Here is a 21634-nt window from a genome sequence, read left to right as displayed (position 1 = left end):
AACAAGAAACTCCATGAAAAAGAGTCTATGAAAAGCAATAGGTGAGCAGCGAGAGGAAACAGGCCTGGAGCTCGGTGCGGTTTCCAAACCAAATGCTCCATGCTTAATAAGTCTGATTTACACTTATAATACACTGGTAACTTATTTGTAGCATAATTTTACCTTCATATCATGGTGAAACACTTCAGTCATGATTGGACCGGTGTCTTCAAGAATAACAATGAGACACAAGAATCACTGAATGGCTGATGAGCATAAAAATAACGTATGGGAGACTCTGGAGTGATGATATATGAGGGAAAAAAGTTGACAGGACTTGTGCCACTGATTATAAGTAGTGATTAATTACTAATATTTTCAAACCTTTTAAAACCTGTCCATTTAAATGGCAAGTCTGACTGAATTGAGTTTATTTAAACCACACGTGAAAGAGACTCACTGTTGCTAATGGCATTTTCTCCCAAGAAAGATCATGACACATACCTTGAGAATCCAGTACCTTCATCAGGCACACTTCTTTAAAAACCCTATACTTATCTGATCTGGTGGACTGCAGATTTGAAGATCATTGATAAAACTCAACTGGATGTTGTCAGAGGACCGTCTGCTGCCTTTGCCCATCTGCAATTGTGACCATGTCCTACATCACATATGTCAAAGTCAAGGCCCGCCGGCCACATCCGGGATTTTTCTGGCCCCCGGGATTATATACATTTATTATTAAACTGGCCCGCAGGTCACTGCACGCCAGCAGCATCCCGGTACTTTACACTCACCAACGCACTACATTTCCCACAATTCAATGGAGGCCACTTCCTTTCATTATTCATCAGCGGGCATTAGCATCACTTCAAAAGTCAACTTTCAGATAGCCTACCCTTAAAAAATGGCAAAACAGAAGGTGGACACTGAGAACCAGACTTTTAAAACAAGGTGGGAGTCGGAGTACATGTTCACGGAGGTAGCTGGAAAACCTGTGTGTCTTTTGTGTGGAGAAAGTGTGGCGGTGATGAAAGAGTTTAATCTGAGACGGCATCATGAGACAAAACACGCGGAAATTAGTGTACTCGCCGCTGACTTTCGACGCCGATTTGCTGACTTTGAAGCACAAAAAAGCAGGACACCTCCACTCAATCCTGAGGATTTCCTCAGCCCAGAGCCTGGCCCCGAACATTGATGAACTTGTTCAAAAGATGAGACACCACCAAGTATCAGCCACAGCTTCAAAAAAGTGAACATTACTGTGCAATGACGTATTTAGAGTTTTAAAAGTTAAAGTTTAAAAGTGAAATATTTGTTGAAGAAAAAAAATGTTTCATGTTAATAGATTTTGACACTTTATTATTGTATTTCAATCCAATTTGTTTTTAAAAATATTTCAGTTGAGTGAATTATAGAAAATTGCTGATATTATTTATTTCTTTGAAGTAAATTTAGGCCATTTTTGCTATTTCCCTGAGAAGTAATACTGATGGTGCCTTGAATAATACCGCTTCATTCATTTAATGTTCATGTTTGGGGGATTTTTACATAAAGCTTTTGTCCCTGTTGAAAATTAAAATTTACTGACAGAGCCATAAGAAATTATTTATTTATTTATTTGATCATATAGTAATATATTTTTAGGTTTTCAGACTGTTTACATTTACATTTACATTTACAGCATTTATCAGACGCCCTTATCCAGAGCGACTTACAATCAGTAGTTACAGGGACAGTCCCCCTGGAGCAACTTAAGGTTAAGTGTCTTGCTCAGGGACACAATGGCAGTAAGTGGGATTTGAACCTGGGTCTTCTGGTTCATAGGCGAGTGTGTTACCCACTAGGCCACTATGGGGATCACTAGACTATATGCGGTCATTTTATTTTTTTTCAATGAACATTCGATCAGTCCAAGCCCTTGGCTTGTTCCTAAATTTTTTATTTGGCCCCCTGTCCATTTGACTTTCACACCCCTGTCCTACATAATACATATGGACTTATTATGTTGTTTTTCCTAAAACCATTGAACCATGAATATTATTAAGCTAAATACTTTTATTAATTTCTAAAATCCAGTGAAATGTTACATTTACGTTCATCTGAGGTTCCAATCCAGAGTAACTAATCAGAAATTCAGTCGCCTGACTGAGATTATTTCATTTTCACTTACCACCACACCCTAAATATCCTTGGTCATCCCTCCACCCTGCTGAGATGCTCTCTGACCCACTCCACCTTCAGATACACATGCACCTCATCTCACATCGTCCTTTGAAGCCTTTCCTACTGACCTCTGAACCACCCAGTCTGTAAACATGCCCATAAAACTCATATTGCCTCGCAAGCTTCTCCAGACGTTTACAGAAAACTGGTCCTCTCCCCCCAAAACAGAGGAGCCACTGTTTACAACGAAAGCAGCAGTTTGTGCGTCTCACTCTGGACTGTTTATCCCGACGCGTTCACCTCAGATAAACCTCCACCTGCAGTGCATTCAGACGCTCTGTAATTACGTGTGCGTCAGCGTGAGGAGGAGAGACTGAAAGGAGAGACTTTACTTGACAGCCCATTTTTCCAACATTGCATCACTGCTAAAAAAAACATTTTCAATCATTTAAATGATATGTGAGCATTTATCCGTTGAAAGACTAAATTGTTTCCAAATAAACGATAAATTTGACAATCCGGTCAAAATGTTCTATATGTGGTGTTTGCAGGGGATTGTTTGTGTGCTGGGGTCCACTTTCCACTGATGGCTGGACCACTACCTGGACAATTACACAGTCAATTCACCTTTGTTAGGGTAGCGCCATAACCTCAGATTTCTGTTCTCGCCACCGTCTGACTCTGCTTTTGTTTGTTCTCTCCGAGGCACTGAATCAAGTGCCCAGACCACCTCCAGAGTCCAATGATGAGGCCACTAGAGAGGTGCAGATGTGGACATGGACTTCTGGCCCCACCACGATCATAGGTGCCACCAACCCAAAAATGGACAATCGTAGAGATAATGGACTTATTACTTATTATAACCCAGTGTTAACACTAACACTGCAGAGATGCGCACCGCATGGTCTTTCTACCTTGGAAGCGGGTCCCTCGCTGAATTACACCTTCCCAAGATATCTTCAAGGTATCTTTATTTCTCCATGTGAGTGGTCCAGGGAGTTGTTCCTTGTGTCCAGAAGGGGTCTAAGTACTGAGGGGTGTCATCTTTAGTGGTTGTAAAGACCATTGAGATATACTGTTTGGGATTTTGGGCTATTCAAAAATAAATTGTTGTTACTGTTACTGTTGGACCGTCTTATTAGTCACACACATTTCATGCGACTCATGTTGCTTCTTGTGGTCTTTAAAGTATGATAACTTTTTTTAATAACGTTTATGCACCATTGTATAAAATTGTTTAAATGTTAAAATGTCTTTAACTGGCACATCAGTAAACCACATCAGTGGCTACTAAGAAAAGTCAACCAGATTAATATTTTAATAAAAGTGACCTTATTTCATGGTTTAATGAGGTCATTCATAGATGCAGAAGGTGCTATTTACACAACCACTGTAACAACTAAAGCTTCAATGATCTTGAAATGGACCAGTAGCGTTATAATAGACACGTAATGTACACCATGACACAGGACTAAAAAAACTACTCTGCACTGTCCAGTACCTCCAAACATGGACAGATGCTCTATACATAAGTAATAAGGGAAGTGATTGTCACTTTGCACTTTGGACTTTTCCACCACTACAACTGATTTTCTTGGACAAATCATCAGCAACTCTGCACGGACACCAATGGAAGGGGATCCCGCTCTCTATCCATCCTTCCCAAGGTTTCTTCCTTTCTTTTTTTCTCTCTCCTTTTTTAGTTGAGTTTTATCTGCAGAAGGGTCAAGTGTAGGGGGTGTCAACTGTAGGGCCTGTCAAAGCCCATTGAGAAATACTGTGGGCACTGGACCAAAAGGACAAATGTATAATGCCTGTCTGGTTCTGGTTCTGCACTATATAGTACAAAAATGGGATATAAATAAGATTTAGGGCTGTGGCAGTGAATCTATGGGTCAGTGGATGTAAATGGGATGTGCTTCCAGGGTCTGTATTTGAACATGGTGCACACAACGAAATGCCCTTGGTGAGCAGTGAACAGTCATGACAGGCACCCGAGGAGCAGTGTGTGGGGGCGGTGCTTTGCTCAGTGGCACCTTGGTGGTTCGGGATCTGAACTGGTCCGATAACTGGTCCGTTTCCTTACCTGCTAGGCCACCACTGCCCAAGTAAATGTCATCCATGTTATCAAAGTGATGAAAAAGTGGTGCACAGTAAATGGCTCCAATTCTTCCCTACTTGTATTTATTTTTTTAAATATCTCACCATTAATAATGCACATGTTTTTGCTGTACGCATGTGTGTACTTGAGTTTGTGCAAGCTGCATCCGGCCTACCTGCAGCAGCAGCCTCTCGAAACCTAGGCTGGCATCCCAGCGTGACAGCGACGGGTGGCTCAGTGTCTGAGCAGTGGCCAGAGTCAGCTGCAGTACCCCTGCGTGGTTCTCCACCGCCTCCGCCTTTCCCTTAAACAGCTGCGCATAGGAGAAGAGCTGCTCCGTCGTAACACGACCTGGAGAGGAGATGAGAGGACTTTTATGTTCACTTGATTATCTGAAGATCTCATTCAGGGTGACATCCTTTCCACTAATTACAGGTTCAGTCCCCCTGGAGCCTCACCGGGCTAAAAGAGCTGCTCGGGGACACAGGAGAAGAGAGGATTGTTTCATTACTGGGCCAATAATCCTTCACTCCCTTAATTGCTCATCGAGAGCCATCCTCTTACAGATGAAGAAAAATGCAATGTGTGTCACCGACTCTTGCTGACTGTTTTTGGTGCAGGCTGTGAGAACGCACCCAAGCCATGGTGATTTATAACAGTGTCTGGTCAAGCACACATCAACCAGACACAAACAGGGAAATGAGTGTGTTTGACACTCCAGCAGACCATGATCTTTCCCCTAGAATTGTGTGGGAGCTGTGTAGTAAGGAAATTAATCCATTGGATTGCAATGATTTTTTTTTTTTTTTTACACCGTTGGCGTGTGTGCACATTCATTTAAAAACTTTAATAAAGAGCTCAAAAACCTAACATTCACTCGTATGGACACTGACACACACATGTCCTGCTGCCAGGTTCTAAAAATGGGCTCCACTGAGCCACAGGAAGTGAGTGGGGGCTGAGTAGTGGGGTACGGTGACCCACATGGTTCAGGGGCGAGTAATGGGGGTGGACTGGTTGGGGTTAGGGGGCAGGGCATTAACAGCCCGCCCGGCGCTCTGCTCCATGTTGGTGCACAGAACCAGGACCAGATGTGGGAGTATTTCCTGTTGGGCTGTGCAGTCGGTGTTTTCTTTAGCGCGGCCAAACAGATGATGGGGGAAGAGAGACAGGCGCCCGGGGTGAAGAAAGGGGCTGAAAGTTCCAGAGGGGGGTAAAAAAAAAAAAAAAAAAAAAAGGAGTGGGACTTGATGGGTAATAGAGATGTTTAACTTAAGAGAGCAGTGCTGTCAGAAAATTAACCCAATGAGAGTTCAGAAGATGACCCAGGCCTTCTGTGAAATCTAACCATAACACTTTAAGTGCCAATGGTGCCTTCACGGTGGCATCAGGAGAGTAAAATTGTGGCAAAGAGCGATTTTTAAATGTACCATCAAATTTAAATATAGTTGAGAAACATTGTCCAGGAACACAGAGCGGCTGAAAAGGCCTATTGTGAAGCAGCTCAGCTGTAAAAAGTCCTGGCAAAAGACCCAGAAATCACTTAGCTTAACGTGCCAACCATAACTCAACCCAGGACAGGGGGAATATGAAACCAAAAGGGCGACACACACAAAAACGGGTTCGCCCCGGAGCTGGGCTTGAGAAAGCACTGGCCAATGTTAATTTATCCCTGCGTTATGAATGTGGATAATTAAAACCAGAATATCAGCCAGCTCAACGCCTTGAAACAAACATTCATAAAGAGGAGTGGGCTGGCTATTACTTAGCCCTGAATGGCGAATGCGGACGAGACAGTCAGCCAACTACAGTCTATTCCTTAAGCTGGAGATGAGGAAAGTGCACTGTAATTTTATTTCACTTTTATTTATACCCACGGAAGGCAGGAACGACTGAAGGTTTAAATTTATTCAATAGGATTGGATTGGGTCCCAGACAGTACAGTACTATATTTCACAGAGTCATGCGCACACACTCACACGCCACAACAAAAGACAGCAACGTATATCTCACACACACACACACACACACACACACACAGAGGAATACTGATTATTACGGAGAGATGTGTTTAAAAAAAAAAAAAACTCTGTGCGTGCACATGCACAATGTGTAATAAATATATGCAGTAGGCTACGTCATCCATATAAATCATTAATATGAGTGCTATTTCATATAAATAGTGTGCATCTTCTTGTTAGTGTGTGCAGTATAGTGAGAGTGTGTGTGTACTATGACTGTTCTGGCACTGTTTAGGACTGCTTTGGCTCTGAAGTCAGGAAATAGCTTCTATTTGATGCATTGGTTTGGCTGTGTGCGCTTGCCTGTGTGTGTGTGTGTTTTCATCTGAGAATTAGTTGAATAATTCCCTTTTTCTACATAACGAAACAAACCCATTGCTCTGACGGAATTGGGCCATGTGTTCTGGAAGCAACACAGGTTCTGTCAACACTTCAGTTACAAAACAACACAAAGTTCTCTGCCTCTCGCTCACAGTTGCTCACACACACACTCACACACGTGAAGTCTTTGTTATAACTGTAGTAATAAACATGTAACAAAATCTAAAGTATCAACTTTCGTTTCACAAATAAAAACTTAATCCTAACCAAAATTCAATGTAGTCCAAGCACACACGCACACGTCCTTCACACATGCACAATGTCAGTTTCCAGAGATTAAGAACGCTCATGTCATTTTTCAGTGCCGATGACTAAATGTGAAAAGGCAGTGCTGACGTTTTCTTTTCACTTCAGGATATCAGATTAATACACAGAAAAAAAAGAGCAAACAAGAGAACCATGAAATACAAACGTACAGATATCAGGTGTGTTTGAGCACGACTCTGCACAACGCCACTTACCAGCATTGAAAATAACAACGGGCTGGACGATTACGTCTCAGACAGAACAACACGGGTGTGTCCCGCTGTTTGGTAATGATACGTTAATGAGGGTGAAGTGGGGGTACGGACCTCTGTGGGGGAGGGGCAGGGTGGGAGAGCGCTGGAAGCCGCGAGGGCATGTGGAGCCAATACAGCGAGGCATTAAGTTTAATGTGTCAAGGCCTGGCTTGACTGTCTGTGTGTGTGTGTGTGTGTGTGTGTGTGTGTGTGTGTGTGTGTAGTTTGGCACTTTCATAGCCTCCTGGACACACAGTCTACACTGTAGGAGTCTGAGGTAGAGAAAACTTAACCACAGTACTAACACCTAATACACTTGCTCTCACAAACACACACACCCTTAAACACTTCTAAACACTCACAACACGCACAAACCATCTTCTTCAGCCTTCTTTTTTGGAAAGTCTACGTGTCACCATCTCTGTGCCCGTCTCAGAGCAAAGAGGGAGGTTGCTAGGAGCAGAGAGTGCTTCTCGCACATGTGTTAGTGGAAACCACCAGGGGAGCCGTGTGTGTGTGTGTGTGTGTGCATAGAAATGATAACAGTGACACTGATGCCGATGTGCGGTGAAATGTACGCGTGTGTAAATACGCTGCCATCCTTACGTGTCTGTGAGCACTTTTAGCTTTTGTTACAAAACCGGTTGCTTCATTTACTAACAACAGAGGTTCTACAGAACATGTGTGACTGAGTGTGTGCGTGTGTCTTTGTCAACATGTGGTTCACATTTCCTCTGCAGCCACATGAGTGAATGGACATGCCGTAAAACGTCCTTCCTTAAGGTGGCGCTGTGGCCCTTCCTAAAACCACCCTGGACAGTCTTGGGTTTCTTCTTTCTTTTTCCTGCATCTTCATCTATCCTTTCCTCCTGCAAAGACAACGATCCTTCATCTTTAAACCCGTCTGAAGTTTAACTGAGCGATGGCCTGGCCTGTAGGCTCCATAGTTACAGATGAACACGTCCGTTAAAACGAATGGAGTCTTCTCGCACGCATCTCATAAACATGCAGCAATTACGGCCGTGCCATATCCATCACCCGATCATTTCAGGAAATAATCATCCTGTCATGCCACCACTTTTGATAAATAGGCAATTGCAGCACTACTTTACAGAGTGTTTAAATTATAATATCTTACAACATAGAGCACTAAAACTACTTAAACTGCTTTTTTCTTTTGCATAATGTCCATCTTTAAAAATATAAAAAAATTAAATGTTTAAAATAAAAAAGTACCTTCTTACAGCCTATTTAAAGGTGATTAAATAATGAATTCTGATTGAGTGGGCCAGGTACACTAAAGTCACATCAAGTGTGTCTTAATTTCTAAATGCTAAAGCCATGATCATGACTGATATGAACAAACAGCATTTTGTGATGATGTGGGTTGTGGCACTTGTGTATTTGTCAGTCCTCTTATTTTCTTGAACCTCTGGAATGTATCACAGCAAACCAGAGGTTAATTGGCCCAGTATCTAAGGTTAACAGCTCAGAGTGGTATAAAGCAAATGGAGATCTGATCATACGAGTGGAAAGGTCACTGCTATTCTCCAATCTAGTCTTTTGATAACACTATAGTTGAGGCTATTTCTACAGTGAATAAGTCGTGACTGTATTTACATCCAAGAGAGCGGAAAACGGATGAGGGAAGGTACAATTCTGATAAACGGTATTGATGGTTTGGGGGGACGTACCGAGACTCATTTTGATTGGCAGGTTCTCTTTGCTGGCTGCCTCCACCAGCTGCCTCCTCACCTCCATCACTGCCTCCTTTTGCTTAGCAACCAGCATTGTCTCCCATAATGACTGTGCTGCAGCGGACCTGCAAGGCAGAGGTCAGCAATGTCATTCTGAGGTCAGTCTACTGAAGAAAACACATACACAAGCACATCTACTTCTACATATTTAATAGGACCATAGCAATAACTATGCAGCATTTGCACAAATATGACTAACATCTCATCTAACATACAACATATACCCATCACTCACGAAAAATAGAAAACCTAATAAAGTGAAGAACAGAACCATATCCTTGCTTTTAATGAAAGTTTAGGTAGTCCAGATATGATAAGAAGTGTTTAAACACACTGTAGGAAAGGGAGATATCAGTCATCTTGACCTCAACACCAAGGAGCCAAGCCAAGCACAACAAACCTATACTCTATCAAACACGTACTCAGACACATAAAAACCATTCTATTTCATACACCAAAACACAACCCCTCATACACATTTAAATACCCACATAAGCACATAACATTTCTAGAAATGTGCACCACTAACACAAACACACACAAACAGGCGTGGCTGGCTGGATCAGTGTGATTGAGTGCTCATTAGGTTGTGTTGGGGGTCAGTTGTTGGCCCTAAGGGATCACTTACATGGGGAAAAATTAAATTATTGAGAAAAGTGTAAGGAACAATTCCAGAAATCATGTCATTGCTCAAGAAGTTCTGGCTAAAATGATTCATCCTGCCACAAAAAAAAAAAAAAAAATCTCTCTCTCACACACACATAAAACAAAGGGGATTTAAGATTTTTCTTCTCCATGAAGCACTGCATTGATTCACTTCCCAGAGACCCCTTCACAAGCATGACATGTCATCACCTTCATCTCGACCTTTATGAAGACTTACCTCAAATTTAATCATCTCTAACTTACAATCCTTCCAAATTACAATCCTTCCAACCCACCCTCAACCAATCTCTACACCGGCACAGGTTCTTCAGATTCTTTTAAGGACCAGAGAGTGTGTGTGTGTGTGTGTGTGTGTGTGTAATCCATTCAACGGGCTACCATGTCATATTACCAGAGGAGTGGACTGTTTGCACTCTCGAGAAGGGAGTGACATAAAATACAACTCAATTCCCTCTAATGGAATAGAACAGGTACAAAGAACAAAAAATACAAAAGACCGGGAAAAACTAAAATCAAAAGAAATCAATCAAAAAAGAAAATAAGGAGAAAAAAAATGACGCTAAGAACAGAATTGAAAAAGAGAGAAGCAGCAAAGAAACAGAGAGGGTGGAGAGCAGTCTCACTGACATGGAGCCCAAATGTTAAATCTGCACTGTTTTTCTTTTTTCTCTAATTTTCCGCTCTCCTCCGCCCTCCATCCACCCCACACCCCTTCACTTTTTCTCTGTCCTAACTACTGCCATGTGTTTAATATCAGCTGTAATCTGTTCCAGACATGTAGCTGGCACACGGAAAAATAGTGAAGGACCCCTCCCCAACGTACATGCGTATACATATATCAGTGTGCACACTCAAAACTCATATACATACTAATCCTGCTTTCTGCACACCCTCAAGAAAAGACAACCGCACTGCAGAAATGTGGACTCGGGGAGGGAAAGAGAATGCAGCGAATGGAGAAAAAGAAGAAAGGAGAGTGGATGCAAGGAAATGGTTTTATTCAAATAAAATAAACCATCAAAAGAAAGAAAGTCTTTTTGTGTTGGTATTTTTTTTTTTAGACGGTTAAAACAGAAATGTTCTTTTAAAGAAGAGGTCTGCTGTTAAAGTCTATGGCTGCATAGTCACACACTGTGCATGTATTGTGTGCACTTGCATGCATGATGACCATGTGTGTTGTAAACAGATGGACAAGACGCATATTTAGCATTGCTGTCATGCCGAATGAGGGACCCCCTGTGTGTGTGTGTGTGTGTGTGTGTGTGTGTGTGTGTGTGTGTGTATACACATGAACCCTTGTGTGTTCTGGGAAGGGTCAGGGTCCTGGTGGAATGTAGTGAAGGTGCTGCATGGTTCCAATTTATCCCCCTCTACCTTTTTAAGTCTTTTACCCTCCCTCCCCTCTTTCTCCATTTGTTCAGACACTGAGCTGAAGAGGGAGTAGGTGTGGGGGGTGAGGGGGTTGGGATCAGAAAGCTGATCAATGGGTCCCTGGTCCCTGTAACCCCAAGAGCTGCACAAGCAGAAGTATGTGTGTGCGCAGGGGTGAGGAGGTTAGGGGAGGAGATTTATATTCCTGATGGTGGCACTGTTGCCTTGGAAGATGGGTGTCAATCATTGCCTGAAATTCTGTCTCTCACCGTGCGTGTGGGTGTTTGTTTCCAATCATTCGGTTCTGAGAGAGGCAGAGAGGATGTTGTGACAGACTGGAATGCCCTCCGTAAAGACTGCCAGTACGTGGAGGGGGAATGGCGGAGGGAGGAGATAAGCAGCCAGACAGGAAGGAATATCCTGGATAGTGAGATATAGATGGAGAGAGACCAGGAGACAGCTTCCCTGTCTTGTCTCTCTTTGTTTATCATCCTAGTCCCCACCTCAAATACAAACAGTAGCACCTATTTGCCAGAGGGGGTAGTTTATCAGTTTATTCTTGAGTTATTAAGAAACACAAACGGTGACTTTCACACAGCACAGAGAGGACAGAGACTGTGAGATTAAATTTATTTTAAATCCTGCCTCATGCACATTACTTTTGTTTGGAGCCAAGCATATGTAGAGATTGCCCAGGCTTTGATGGACCATGACTGTAGACCAATCGTCCTATGTCCCTAAATCTCCAGGGTAGGTCCCCACGTTAGGTTAGGAAATGTTTCATAACATCTGCGTGGCATTTGAGGTCCACGGCTCTCAAATAGAACCTCACGGTCAACCACAAAGCTCTGAGCGCACCATGTTTTATGCCTCTGGAGACCATCAGTGTACCAGCCTGCTAATGTGTCATAATACTGTATATCCACATGAGGTCTTTTATTCAAGATGTCTAGTGAAGACCATGGCCACCTACTCTATCTTATCACATGTTCTCAGTGTACAAACCAGAGTATCATGCCGTGGAGCAGATTAGATGTGTTGCCGAATGTCCTCTGTTACTGTACACTTTATGGTGTGATGTGTTCCTGAATCATATTCAACACAGCAGCGTATGTGACACTGTGTACCACACACAGACATAGGGTAACACACACAGACACACACACACACACACTTCATAAACACGCATCGTACCCCTCACATTTCTGTCATCTGTGTCTGATTAAGTCACATCTAAAATCCCACAAGTCACTGAGGAGATGTCTGCAGGGCACACACTCACTCATTCATTTTCTCTCATGCACACACAAACACACACACACACACATCTCTAAGGCTTTGTGACGATTACGAAAAACAATCATGTGCATATCTCTATATAAAACGGCTTTAATCATAACCCTACTTCTAACCCTCACCTTACAAACAAAAAAACTGGTACATTTAATTGAGGGAACACACATTTCCAATTTACTGCATTGTCAGAAGAAAGAAAGTGAAGTGATTGTCACATGTGATACACAGCAGCACACGGTGCACACAGTGAAATTAGTCCTTTGCATTTAACCCATCACCCTGAGTGAGCAGTGGGCAGCCATGAAAGGTGCCCGGGGAGCAGTGTGCGGGGACGGTGCTTTGCTCAGTGGCACCTCAGTGGCGGATCGGGATTCGAACCGGCAACCTTCTGGTTATGGGGGGCGCTTCCTTAACCACTAGGCCACCACTGTCACTCAGCAGCTGTCTGTGAAGAAGAACAGTGTCCTGTCAATCACTGCACAGTGTGCAAGAAAGAAAGGAGAAGCATTCTCCTTATGGAACAGTGAGAAAAAGATCTTATACTAACTTCAAGCGCTACTTTTGTGCGACCTTTCAGGTTTGAGTAGCTTCTCCTTACACCGTCTCCCTTTTAAATAAACTTTTCTCATCCCAGCTTAACCTAGAAACAACTATCCACATCAGAAGAGGGGAGGAAGAGGAACACGTTCAAAATCCCTCCAGAATAAAATGGCCTGATATCTTGCAGGCCTTTTTGAAGCTAAGAAATCAAGTTAGAACACATAATGATAAACTCAAGGTCACAAAGAGAATGCTGCAGCGGGGAAGACTGAACAAAGAAGCAGCTTTCAACACCTGCAAAAAAATACAGTCTAAATGCTTTAAATGTGTCCAAAGCTACATATGGGACTGTAGCTTGAATTATAAAATCAGTTCTATTTAGATTCTATTCAGGTTTTAGCTGAACTAATACGATGACTTAAGTCCCTAAAAAATGCGGACTATTTGAAGTGAAAGTGATTAATAGTCACGTGTGACACACCACAGCACAGTGCACACAGTGAAATGTGTCCTCTGCATTCAACCCATTCCCTGAGCGAGCCGTGGGCAGACACGAAAGGCGCCCGGGAGCAGCGCGTGGAGTCTGTACTTTGCTCATTGGCACCTCAGTGGTTCGGGATTCGAACCGGCAATCTTCCAACCACTGACCCAAATATTTGTCCCTGAAGTAAATATATGTTATGCATAGATTTTGAACATCAATTGTAATTTGGTATCAACCAATTAAAGAAGCTGGATTTATTGATTGGTTGGTTGATTTACTCGCCCGTTTCATAGTTTAACAATAACTCATGGGTTTTCTTGGGGAGAGTTGAAGCCTAAAATTTCACTACAACTGTCTCACTGCAATGCAGGTGAATACACAAACTCATTTCACAAAGAGCAGAGAAATATGTGCTACTACAACATTCCGGTCTGCATGTGTGTGCATGCGATGTAGCAGAAGTCAAAGTTAGATTGGACAAATTAATGAGGGTTGCGTAACATGTTAACTGTCGTGACTGCAAAATCATGACGTCCTGGAGGGACTGACTTGTCATCTCCTCCAATGAGTTGTGACAGTACAGGCAAAGTTTTAAAAAGAAAACATTGTGAGACATGGTGACCTCCAGAGTTTTTCTGCCAAGTCTACCTAAATTGCCTTAATTACCAAATTTTCTCCAGCTTCTCTTTCAAAAACAGGTACAAACAGGTCCATGTCCTCTCTCTTTATATCCATCAGGTCTCCAATGTTTTTCATTCTCATTTTCCATGAGATTACAGAAATAGTCAGGAGTGTGTGTGTTTCTCCTGGTTGGTGGCAGGGTCTGGCATGCACATTTCAAGTGGCAGCAGATCGTATTTTCTCAGGCTTTGGTGCGGTTCTCCCTCCTCCGATCCTTGCAGAGTCAGGAGTGCCAAGTATTCCTCCTTTCAGGTTCCCTCCAACCCTATTTCTTGTTTCCCGTCTCACTCCCTTCCCGGTTCCAAACCCTTGTCTGAGGTGTTGTGGTGGACACACCTTTCCCTGCTCCCGCTGATTTCATGTGTCCCACACAGCACCAAAGTGCCCAAACGACCACTAACCCTGCCAAGATAAACACATTACTCCTAGTCTGCTAGTGGGCACGGGACCACCAGATACAAACTCACCCACCACACCTACCACATACTCAGACAGCAATCCCTCATTCCCCCCCACACACACACAATCATACCATGCTAATACCCTAGAAGCTGAAAGAGTAAAAACTGAAAACTAAAATCTAACTTAAACAAAGTCAACAGATCAAACAGAGGCCAGATTGGAGCATGATTTCTACACGGCTAAAAGCAGTGACCACCCATAGCAACACCCATAACCAGCAAAACCTCCAACAATTATAAGAGAAAGCCATATAGTATGGGACCAAAATATCTTCCAAAATCACTATTATTTCATTCTGCACAATACAGACTCTACCCACCTATTAGAACATTATATTTATATAGTAACTACCCTCAAAACCTAGCCCATCAGTCCAAACATATGCCGAAAAACACAGATCCTTAAAAATACGCTACAGTGCATTCATTTAAGGAAATCATGTCAAATCATATGTTGTCCCTGCCAACAGGCTCAAAAACCTAAATATACCCTTGAAGCCTATATGCCTATGTAGGGAATCCAGAAAATATATCACTTATTTGAATTCTTGATAATCTGTCTGCAGGTTTGGTTTCCCAAGAGGACTATAAAAGAGATCACCTCAGTAACTTCTACTGACAGTCCATGGACAAGGGCCGTTACTTGCAAATAAAGGGTGTGTGACAACTGTCAATCGCCACTATGGGCCCTGCCCTTTTAAAAAGTTGCCATGTTATATCTTGTTTTATATGTTTTAGTCTGGGGATATCTTATATTCGACCCAATTAAGTAGTTTTGCCTTTTCCAAGATGAATTTAAGACTATTTGACAGGTTGGGTCCTGGACTCCACTTCACATCTCAGGCTCCCCCAGCGATGGGAGCCAAGACTCCAGCCGGTGTATGAGTCTCCCAACTGCCAGTGGCTTGGAGGCTCTCAACCTCTGGGGCTGGCGGCCCAGTGGTAGACTGGTTCACTTCTCTGGTCCTGCCCTCTTGGCTCTTTTGAGGCTCTGGGTTGAGGACTCTTCTGCCCTTTTCTAGGTGGGGACAGCAATTGTTCCTCCGGTGGCCCTCCTGGGATTCCCGTGCCCTCAGGGAGGGGGCTTGCCTGTGGCTCCCCACATGCACTATTAACCACTTACACAGACACAGATGTGCACACAGGGGTACACATAATGGCTCACCCTAAGTGCACAAACAAGTACTCACAGGCACATACTGTCTGGACCTGCTGAACAAGGCTTGTATTATTAATACTGTGTGCTGTTAAGTGCCATTTAATAATGAATATTAAATGTTATTTACGCAGATGTTGGTTGTTGCTGTGTGTTTTCTGCTGTTTCTTTTTTGTTTTTGTAAGTGGGTACTGAAGCAGATTGTCTGGGTATGTTCAATAATAATCCTGCTCCAAATACCACGACCCCTTTTTTCACCCCTCACTCCTGTATATGTTGATATAATATATATAAGACGGGAGACCACGGGGGCAGGACAAGACAGAAACAACAAATTCTGATTGGTCGATGACAACGTCCAGGGGGTCAAATGTATAAAGGATTGTTCACTTGTGGTCGGGACTTTTCATTTTTCTTTCCTATGGGGAGCTGAGGGAAATTTTCCCATCAGTAACTGAGTCTTTCCTATTTTACCTATTTTCCTCGTGGCTTTTCTCTCTCTCTCTCTCTCTCCCTTTACTCTTTCTTTTCATTTTGGTTTTCTCTGTAACATTGGTACATTTTTTACATACAATATTCACATGTAACTGCAATAATAATCTACTGGGGTTAATAAATTAGAAACTGTTCATCCTTTAACCTTTATTGTGCCTCTTTCTACCAGGTAACATCAAGTTGGAGTGGTTTGAATACAGTGCTTTTGTGTGCAGAGTTTATAACATTCTCCTCAGTTTTACATGGCCATTAATAATGAATTAATTTAAAGAAGGTGACAATGCCAAAGTGCTTATATTCTACATGTATCTATTTTGTTCCTAATAATGTATGGTGTCTCTGTCAAAATCACCTTTTGGTCATGCCAGCGCAGCAAATTTGTGGGTGTGCCGAGCACTTCTATGGCAAGGTGATGTCACAAGCTCTACATGGCGCGCGCTTAATCACGTTGAGCGCCCAGCATTCCTATCTGCGCGCAAGTAGGTTGAGATTTTCCGTCCTGCGTAAGTAAGCATTTTTTAGAGCAGCAGATCGCGTGCGGTGTGTTAGGAGAGTGCAGCACTACAGTGTGGAACTGGGCTAGGTGGGTTTTTTATAGCTGATGTCTGAAGTGTGGGGGGTATTCTCTGGGGACGGGATGACAGATTTTCAGCGTCACCTTTGGGATCGCGCAGCATCTCCGGCTCAGAGAGCTCGCCGAGACTCCCACCGGCACACGATGCACACACACAAATGCACTGGAGGGCGCACAAACCAGGCTTCGCAAAAGTTTCACCGTGTTTCTGTAAGTGAAAAGGACGCCGTCGTTTGTTCAGAAAAGTACTGCAAAGTCTCCATCCACCCAACGTCACCCACATACCTACACAAAAGCAACCTTATTACTTCAGAAATTCGATTCCTGTCTGATGTAGAACTACTGCTAAATACATGGCTTTTAAGAGCGACACTACTCAAGCCATTGCTGTGATGTGGTGGTAAGAAAGTATGTCTCACTTAACAAAAGAGCTGAGCTCACAAAAACACATAATTCTGAACTCAAACTGTGCATGAAAAAGCTGAGTCCACTTATACAAGGTGCCTGTAAGTGTGTTATAAGATGACCAGTGATGTCCAATCTCTTTCACTTCACAGACCTACAACAAAAAGACAAAAAACGTTCCAAGCTGCCAGCTCAGTTTACTGCTGAGTAGACAGCAGAGTGCACAGTTCAGCTTTGTCCCATATGAAAAGCTCAAATTCGGGGCAGGTTCCACCATGCCTGTCAAAAACACACCAGCTACACCCTGGCATCTAGGGAGGAGGAGGAGGAGGAGGAAATACACCACATTTCATCTGACCAGAAGCAACCAAATGAACACCTCTGCCTGATTCTACTCGAACAGAACCACCCACTAAGCTGGACTGGGTTTCTGTTTGGATAGAGCAGGGCAGACATCATATAGGCTTGGGCCTTGAAAGTCTCCAGCCACTTCTTCAAAACTGAAGTCCTTTTTTCAACCTGAAAACCACACGAGAGAGGAATAGAACGCATGACGGAGGGTGAAATCAGCCAGTAAAAAGAAACAGGTCTCCACCGTGGTTGAACATGTGCTCAGCTCACAGCTCAAGGCCGGGCATCGCGAGCAGGACTCAATACGCAGTTGCAGGTCTGCCATGCCCCACATGCAGAGGCGGCCCCATACAAATGTGGGTGTCGGTGGCTGCGACTGGAAGGTGACAGAATGTGTGGGGGCACATTTCTATAGAAGGTCATTTAATCACATTAAGAGAGAGAAGAAAAGTGAAAGTTGTGCTCATTATATATGGGCTGATGAACAACCTTCACTCTACTTCACCCAGGGCTCTTATATTGAATTCTCCAAATAGCAGCTTTTGAAAGACCACCATGCCTGTTGCCTTTCAGATTTGGATCTTACGGCCACCCCAATGAGCCATGTGTGCCACCATTTTTAAATGGCAAAACTGACAAACTTCCTGCTTCATATTCAGCCTGAGGGGCAAATAGTGCTTGTATTGTGTTTAATTGCTGTGTATCATTTCATTGGGTGCAATGAAGATACAGATACTTATAAACTGTACATTTCAGAGATACCTTAGATCGTTATGAAAAAGCAGAATACAACAGAGGAACCACTGCTGATCACCAGCACTGGCAAAAAAACAGATACTCAGCCATTAAGGAGGAAAGTGGGCCAGTGTTACAATAACAACTGGTGAAGGCCACAAACACAATGCTCTAAAGTGAATCATTTCTGACTATCTTTTGCAATATATATATGAATTAATTCAACAGAGAAGCAAACTAAATTTATCACTTTTATTATATACATGTTATAACTGTACATCTCAGCATATAAACACAAAGCTACTAAAAAGTGTTTAAAGGTCCCCTATCATGAAAATGTCAATTTCCCCATCACCCTGGCATGGTTAAGAAGATGAATGGTTGGATAGTGATTACTCTATAATGCCAGCACGACCAGGGCTCTTCTAAAATCACATCACAATAGTGTTTGTAAGGACATGCATGACTCCCAGTACACGAGTCCTCTAAACGTCAAAAAACATCTGACAACATTGGGGGCAGTGGTGGGTGGCAGTGGTCCATAACCAGATGGTTGTGGGTTCGAATCCCGAGTTGCCAAGGTACCAGAGGCTCCACTATGGTCCCCTTGAGCAAAGCATCGTCCCCACACATTGCTCCCCTGGTGCCTTTCATGGCCTCCCACTGCTCACCAAGGGTGATGGCATAGGTGCATTTCATTGTGTCACCGTGTGCTGTGCTGCAGTGTTTCACAATAACAATCACTTCACTTTCACTTCAGTGGGAGCAGAGCAGGCCCTACAGGAGACGCCTTCCTACAGATGTCTATTTCTGACCCAGCAAGACATGAGGATGAGGAACTGAGGCAGAAGGGCTTTAGTTTAACAGGATCATAAACGCTACAACTGAGATGCTGGGTTTTGCGGAGCATATCGAGGCAGCGCGAGCAAAAGCTGAAACTTTCCCGCAGACGCGCTACTTCAGCACAGTGGTTTAAAACCATGTTGCTCATAAATCACTCCCGCCACAGCATCAAGAACAGCAGCCACACATTATCAGACGCTCTCGCTGTCCGTCAGGAATCTGATCTGAGGTCAGCTGTGACAGACGTTAACTAAAACGCTATTTATTTAGCAACCTTCTAACAGTCATCGTCACCACAAAGATTGCAAATCCAATTCCCTGACGCACTTTCCAAAGTAAGCAAACATGACCTGAAAATCCCCAGTAGTCTGTGTAATAACAGCAGGGGAAAATTCTGCATTATGAAACAGCCCACAGTGTCTTGGAGCAGAGCGACTGAACACAAACTCACAGCACAGCAGAGCCAAGGGGTCGAACTAAACCACGTCCAAGACCAGAGGAAGTGACATCAGCAAGAGGGCTACAATGTAAACACAAAAACTGCAGAGTACACCATTTTGATTAAATAAAAACAATGAAAGTCACACGGTGGACTGAAATCATGATGCACTCAGCAAAGGTGTGGTAATGCACAACAAAGCACCCAGAAGACAGAGAATAGGGTATTTTCTTATGGTTAAAACCTGACCTCCGTTACCTCACCAGAAAAAAACACAAATAACGGGATTCCATCACAACATTTACCGCCTTTTCCAGACGCCCTTGTCCAGAGCTACTTACCCCCCCAGTAACTGGCCTGTATCTCACCTTTCACAATGATCACAGTGGAATTTTACAGGGAACTCACTGAGTTCGGAGCTACTGGCTGAGTACAAGACTGACACATAATGGCCGTCATCAGAGACGCCAGAAACATTCTTACTGATTCTGAGCCAGGCACCCCGGTGCCAGTACCCCCTCGGTGTCCGGTGAGCGCTGCATGTTGGTGAGGTCCAGCATGTCCACCTGGACATCATTTGTGTGCCCCGGCAGTGGGGGCAGGACCGACAAAATCTTCTCTACAAGGTTGTCTCCGTGGTGACCCACAGCTCCTAAGGACATGGAAGGAACAATAATATTTTAGGTGGAAAGTGAAAGTATAGTAGTATAGTATAGTAGTAGATTATAGCAGTATAACTACATTCATAAAACACGATATTTGTCCTGATTCATCAACTCCCTATAAAATATGTCAATTATTTACCGTAACTCATGAATATTGTTCAGGGCAGTGCTGGCAGTTTATGAATGAGACTTTTTTCAATGTCACAGCTTCGTCAGTATGTCAGTTACAAGACTGCTCTGAAACTTGTACTCTTTACAAGCTCTGTTGCACTACATTGTTTACTTTGTTTACGTGGTTTGCACTCTCCACCATGTGCCCTTACTTGTATTTTGTGTTTTTAAATGTGATATATTATGCATATTTTTTTACCTTTGTATTTAATGTTATTGTTGTATCTAATGTTACTGTTTGTATTTTAATGTTAATTGTATGCACCATGGGTCTGAGAGTAACGCAATTTCAATTCTCTGTACATGTGGCAGAATTGACAATAAGGTTGACTTTGACTGTCTTGACTTTAATCTTGCATGTGTCATGTATGTGAGCTGATGTGTTTGAAATGACATTATAAGGCCTATAATATATATATATTATCATGAGAAGTGGGGTTTTTCTCTCGCTGTTGGGAGTTGGAAAACGTGTATCAGCACCTGTCACATCTAAAGTTCTGTCTATGAAGACGACGGATGCTTTGTTGGCGGCCGTTTTGCGCCGGTTCCTGGCTTGCGGCTGGTTGGCCAGCTCCGCCGCGATCAGGCGACTCATGGGACCCACGGCGAAGCAGTCCTCCTTGGTGTTGCTGCTTTCAAACATGGCGCCGAGCGCCGACGCGAGGCAGCGGATCTGGATCTGCAGCTCCGGGGGCAGGGAGTGCGCGTCCACGTCCGCCAGGCCGCCGAACCTCTTCTTCTCCGGCCGCTTGCGGTTGACGGCCTCCAGGTCGGCCGGCAGCAGGGGGAAGAGGTCGGAGAAGGCGGGCAGGAGGACGAGCTGCGGCGAGACCGGCGCGAAGAGGACGGGGGCGTGCAGGACCTCCGCCGTGTAGTTCATGTCCCCCATCCACTCGCACAGCTGCTCCCCGAACCGCGCGAACAGCGAGTCCTCCTCCGCCCCCTCCGCGGGGAGGCCGGCGGCCTGCAGGTGGACGGAGTGGGGCACGGCGGTGAAGACCACGCAGTACTGGAGGCGGCTGAGGGAGACCACGTCTTTGACGGTGTCCGCCGTCCTGCCCCTCAGCAGGCCGCTCACCACGAACACCGCCTTGGGCTCGTCCTCCCCGGCCGCCTCGAAGCTGGAGAGGCGCTTCACGTTGCGGGCGCCGGCGTCCAGCAGAGCCGCGGCCCCGCCGCACCAGTGGAGGCTCTCGGCGCACCTGTCGTCCACGAAGACCACGGCTTTCCTCGCCTTCGCCAGCACCTTCCCCCACGCCTGACCGGGGAAGGACGCGAAGCCCTCCGCGGTCAACATGTCCGCCGAAGGGCCAGAGAAGCGCCGAGGCGACCGCGGAAAGCCAGCTGTCACTTCACAACACAGGCGCACGCGAGTCGCCCGAGTGTGACGTGGCGG

The 21634-nt window shown here is 44.2% G+C and overlaps 1 protein-coding gene across 1 annotated transcript in view; it reads right to left on the bottom strand.

The window, feature by feature from the left end:
* scfd2 (sec1 family domain containing 2) overlaps nt 1-21621 on the bottom strand; it is a 90135-nt gene extending 68514 nt beyond the window's left edge. The window contains exons 1-4 of the mRNA XM_029001569.1: nt 20719-21621; nt 19886-20054; nt 8843-8970; nt 4422-4597 (exon numbers count right to left, since the gene is read on the bottom strand). Coding sequence (XP_028857402.1) covers nt 4422-4597; nt 8843-8970; nt 19886-20054; nt 20719-21535 — 1290 coding nt within the window. The 5' untranslated portion in view covers nt 21536-21621. The remainder of the gene's footprint in view (nt 1-4421; nt 4598-8842; nt 8971-19885; nt 20055-20718) is intronic.
* Nucleotides 21622-21634: the final 13 nt, after the last annotated feature.

This window comes from Denticeps clupeoides, chromosome 13 (assembly GCF_900700375.1).
Source record: "Denticeps clupeoides chromosome 13, fDenClu1.1, whole genome shotgun sequence".
In the NCBI taxonomy this organism is placed as follows: domain Eukaryota; kingdom Metazoa; phylum Chordata; class Actinopteri; order Clupeiformes; family Denticipitidae; genus Denticeps; species Denticeps clupeoides.
This window is presented reverse-complemented; position numbering and strand designations above follow the sequence as displayed.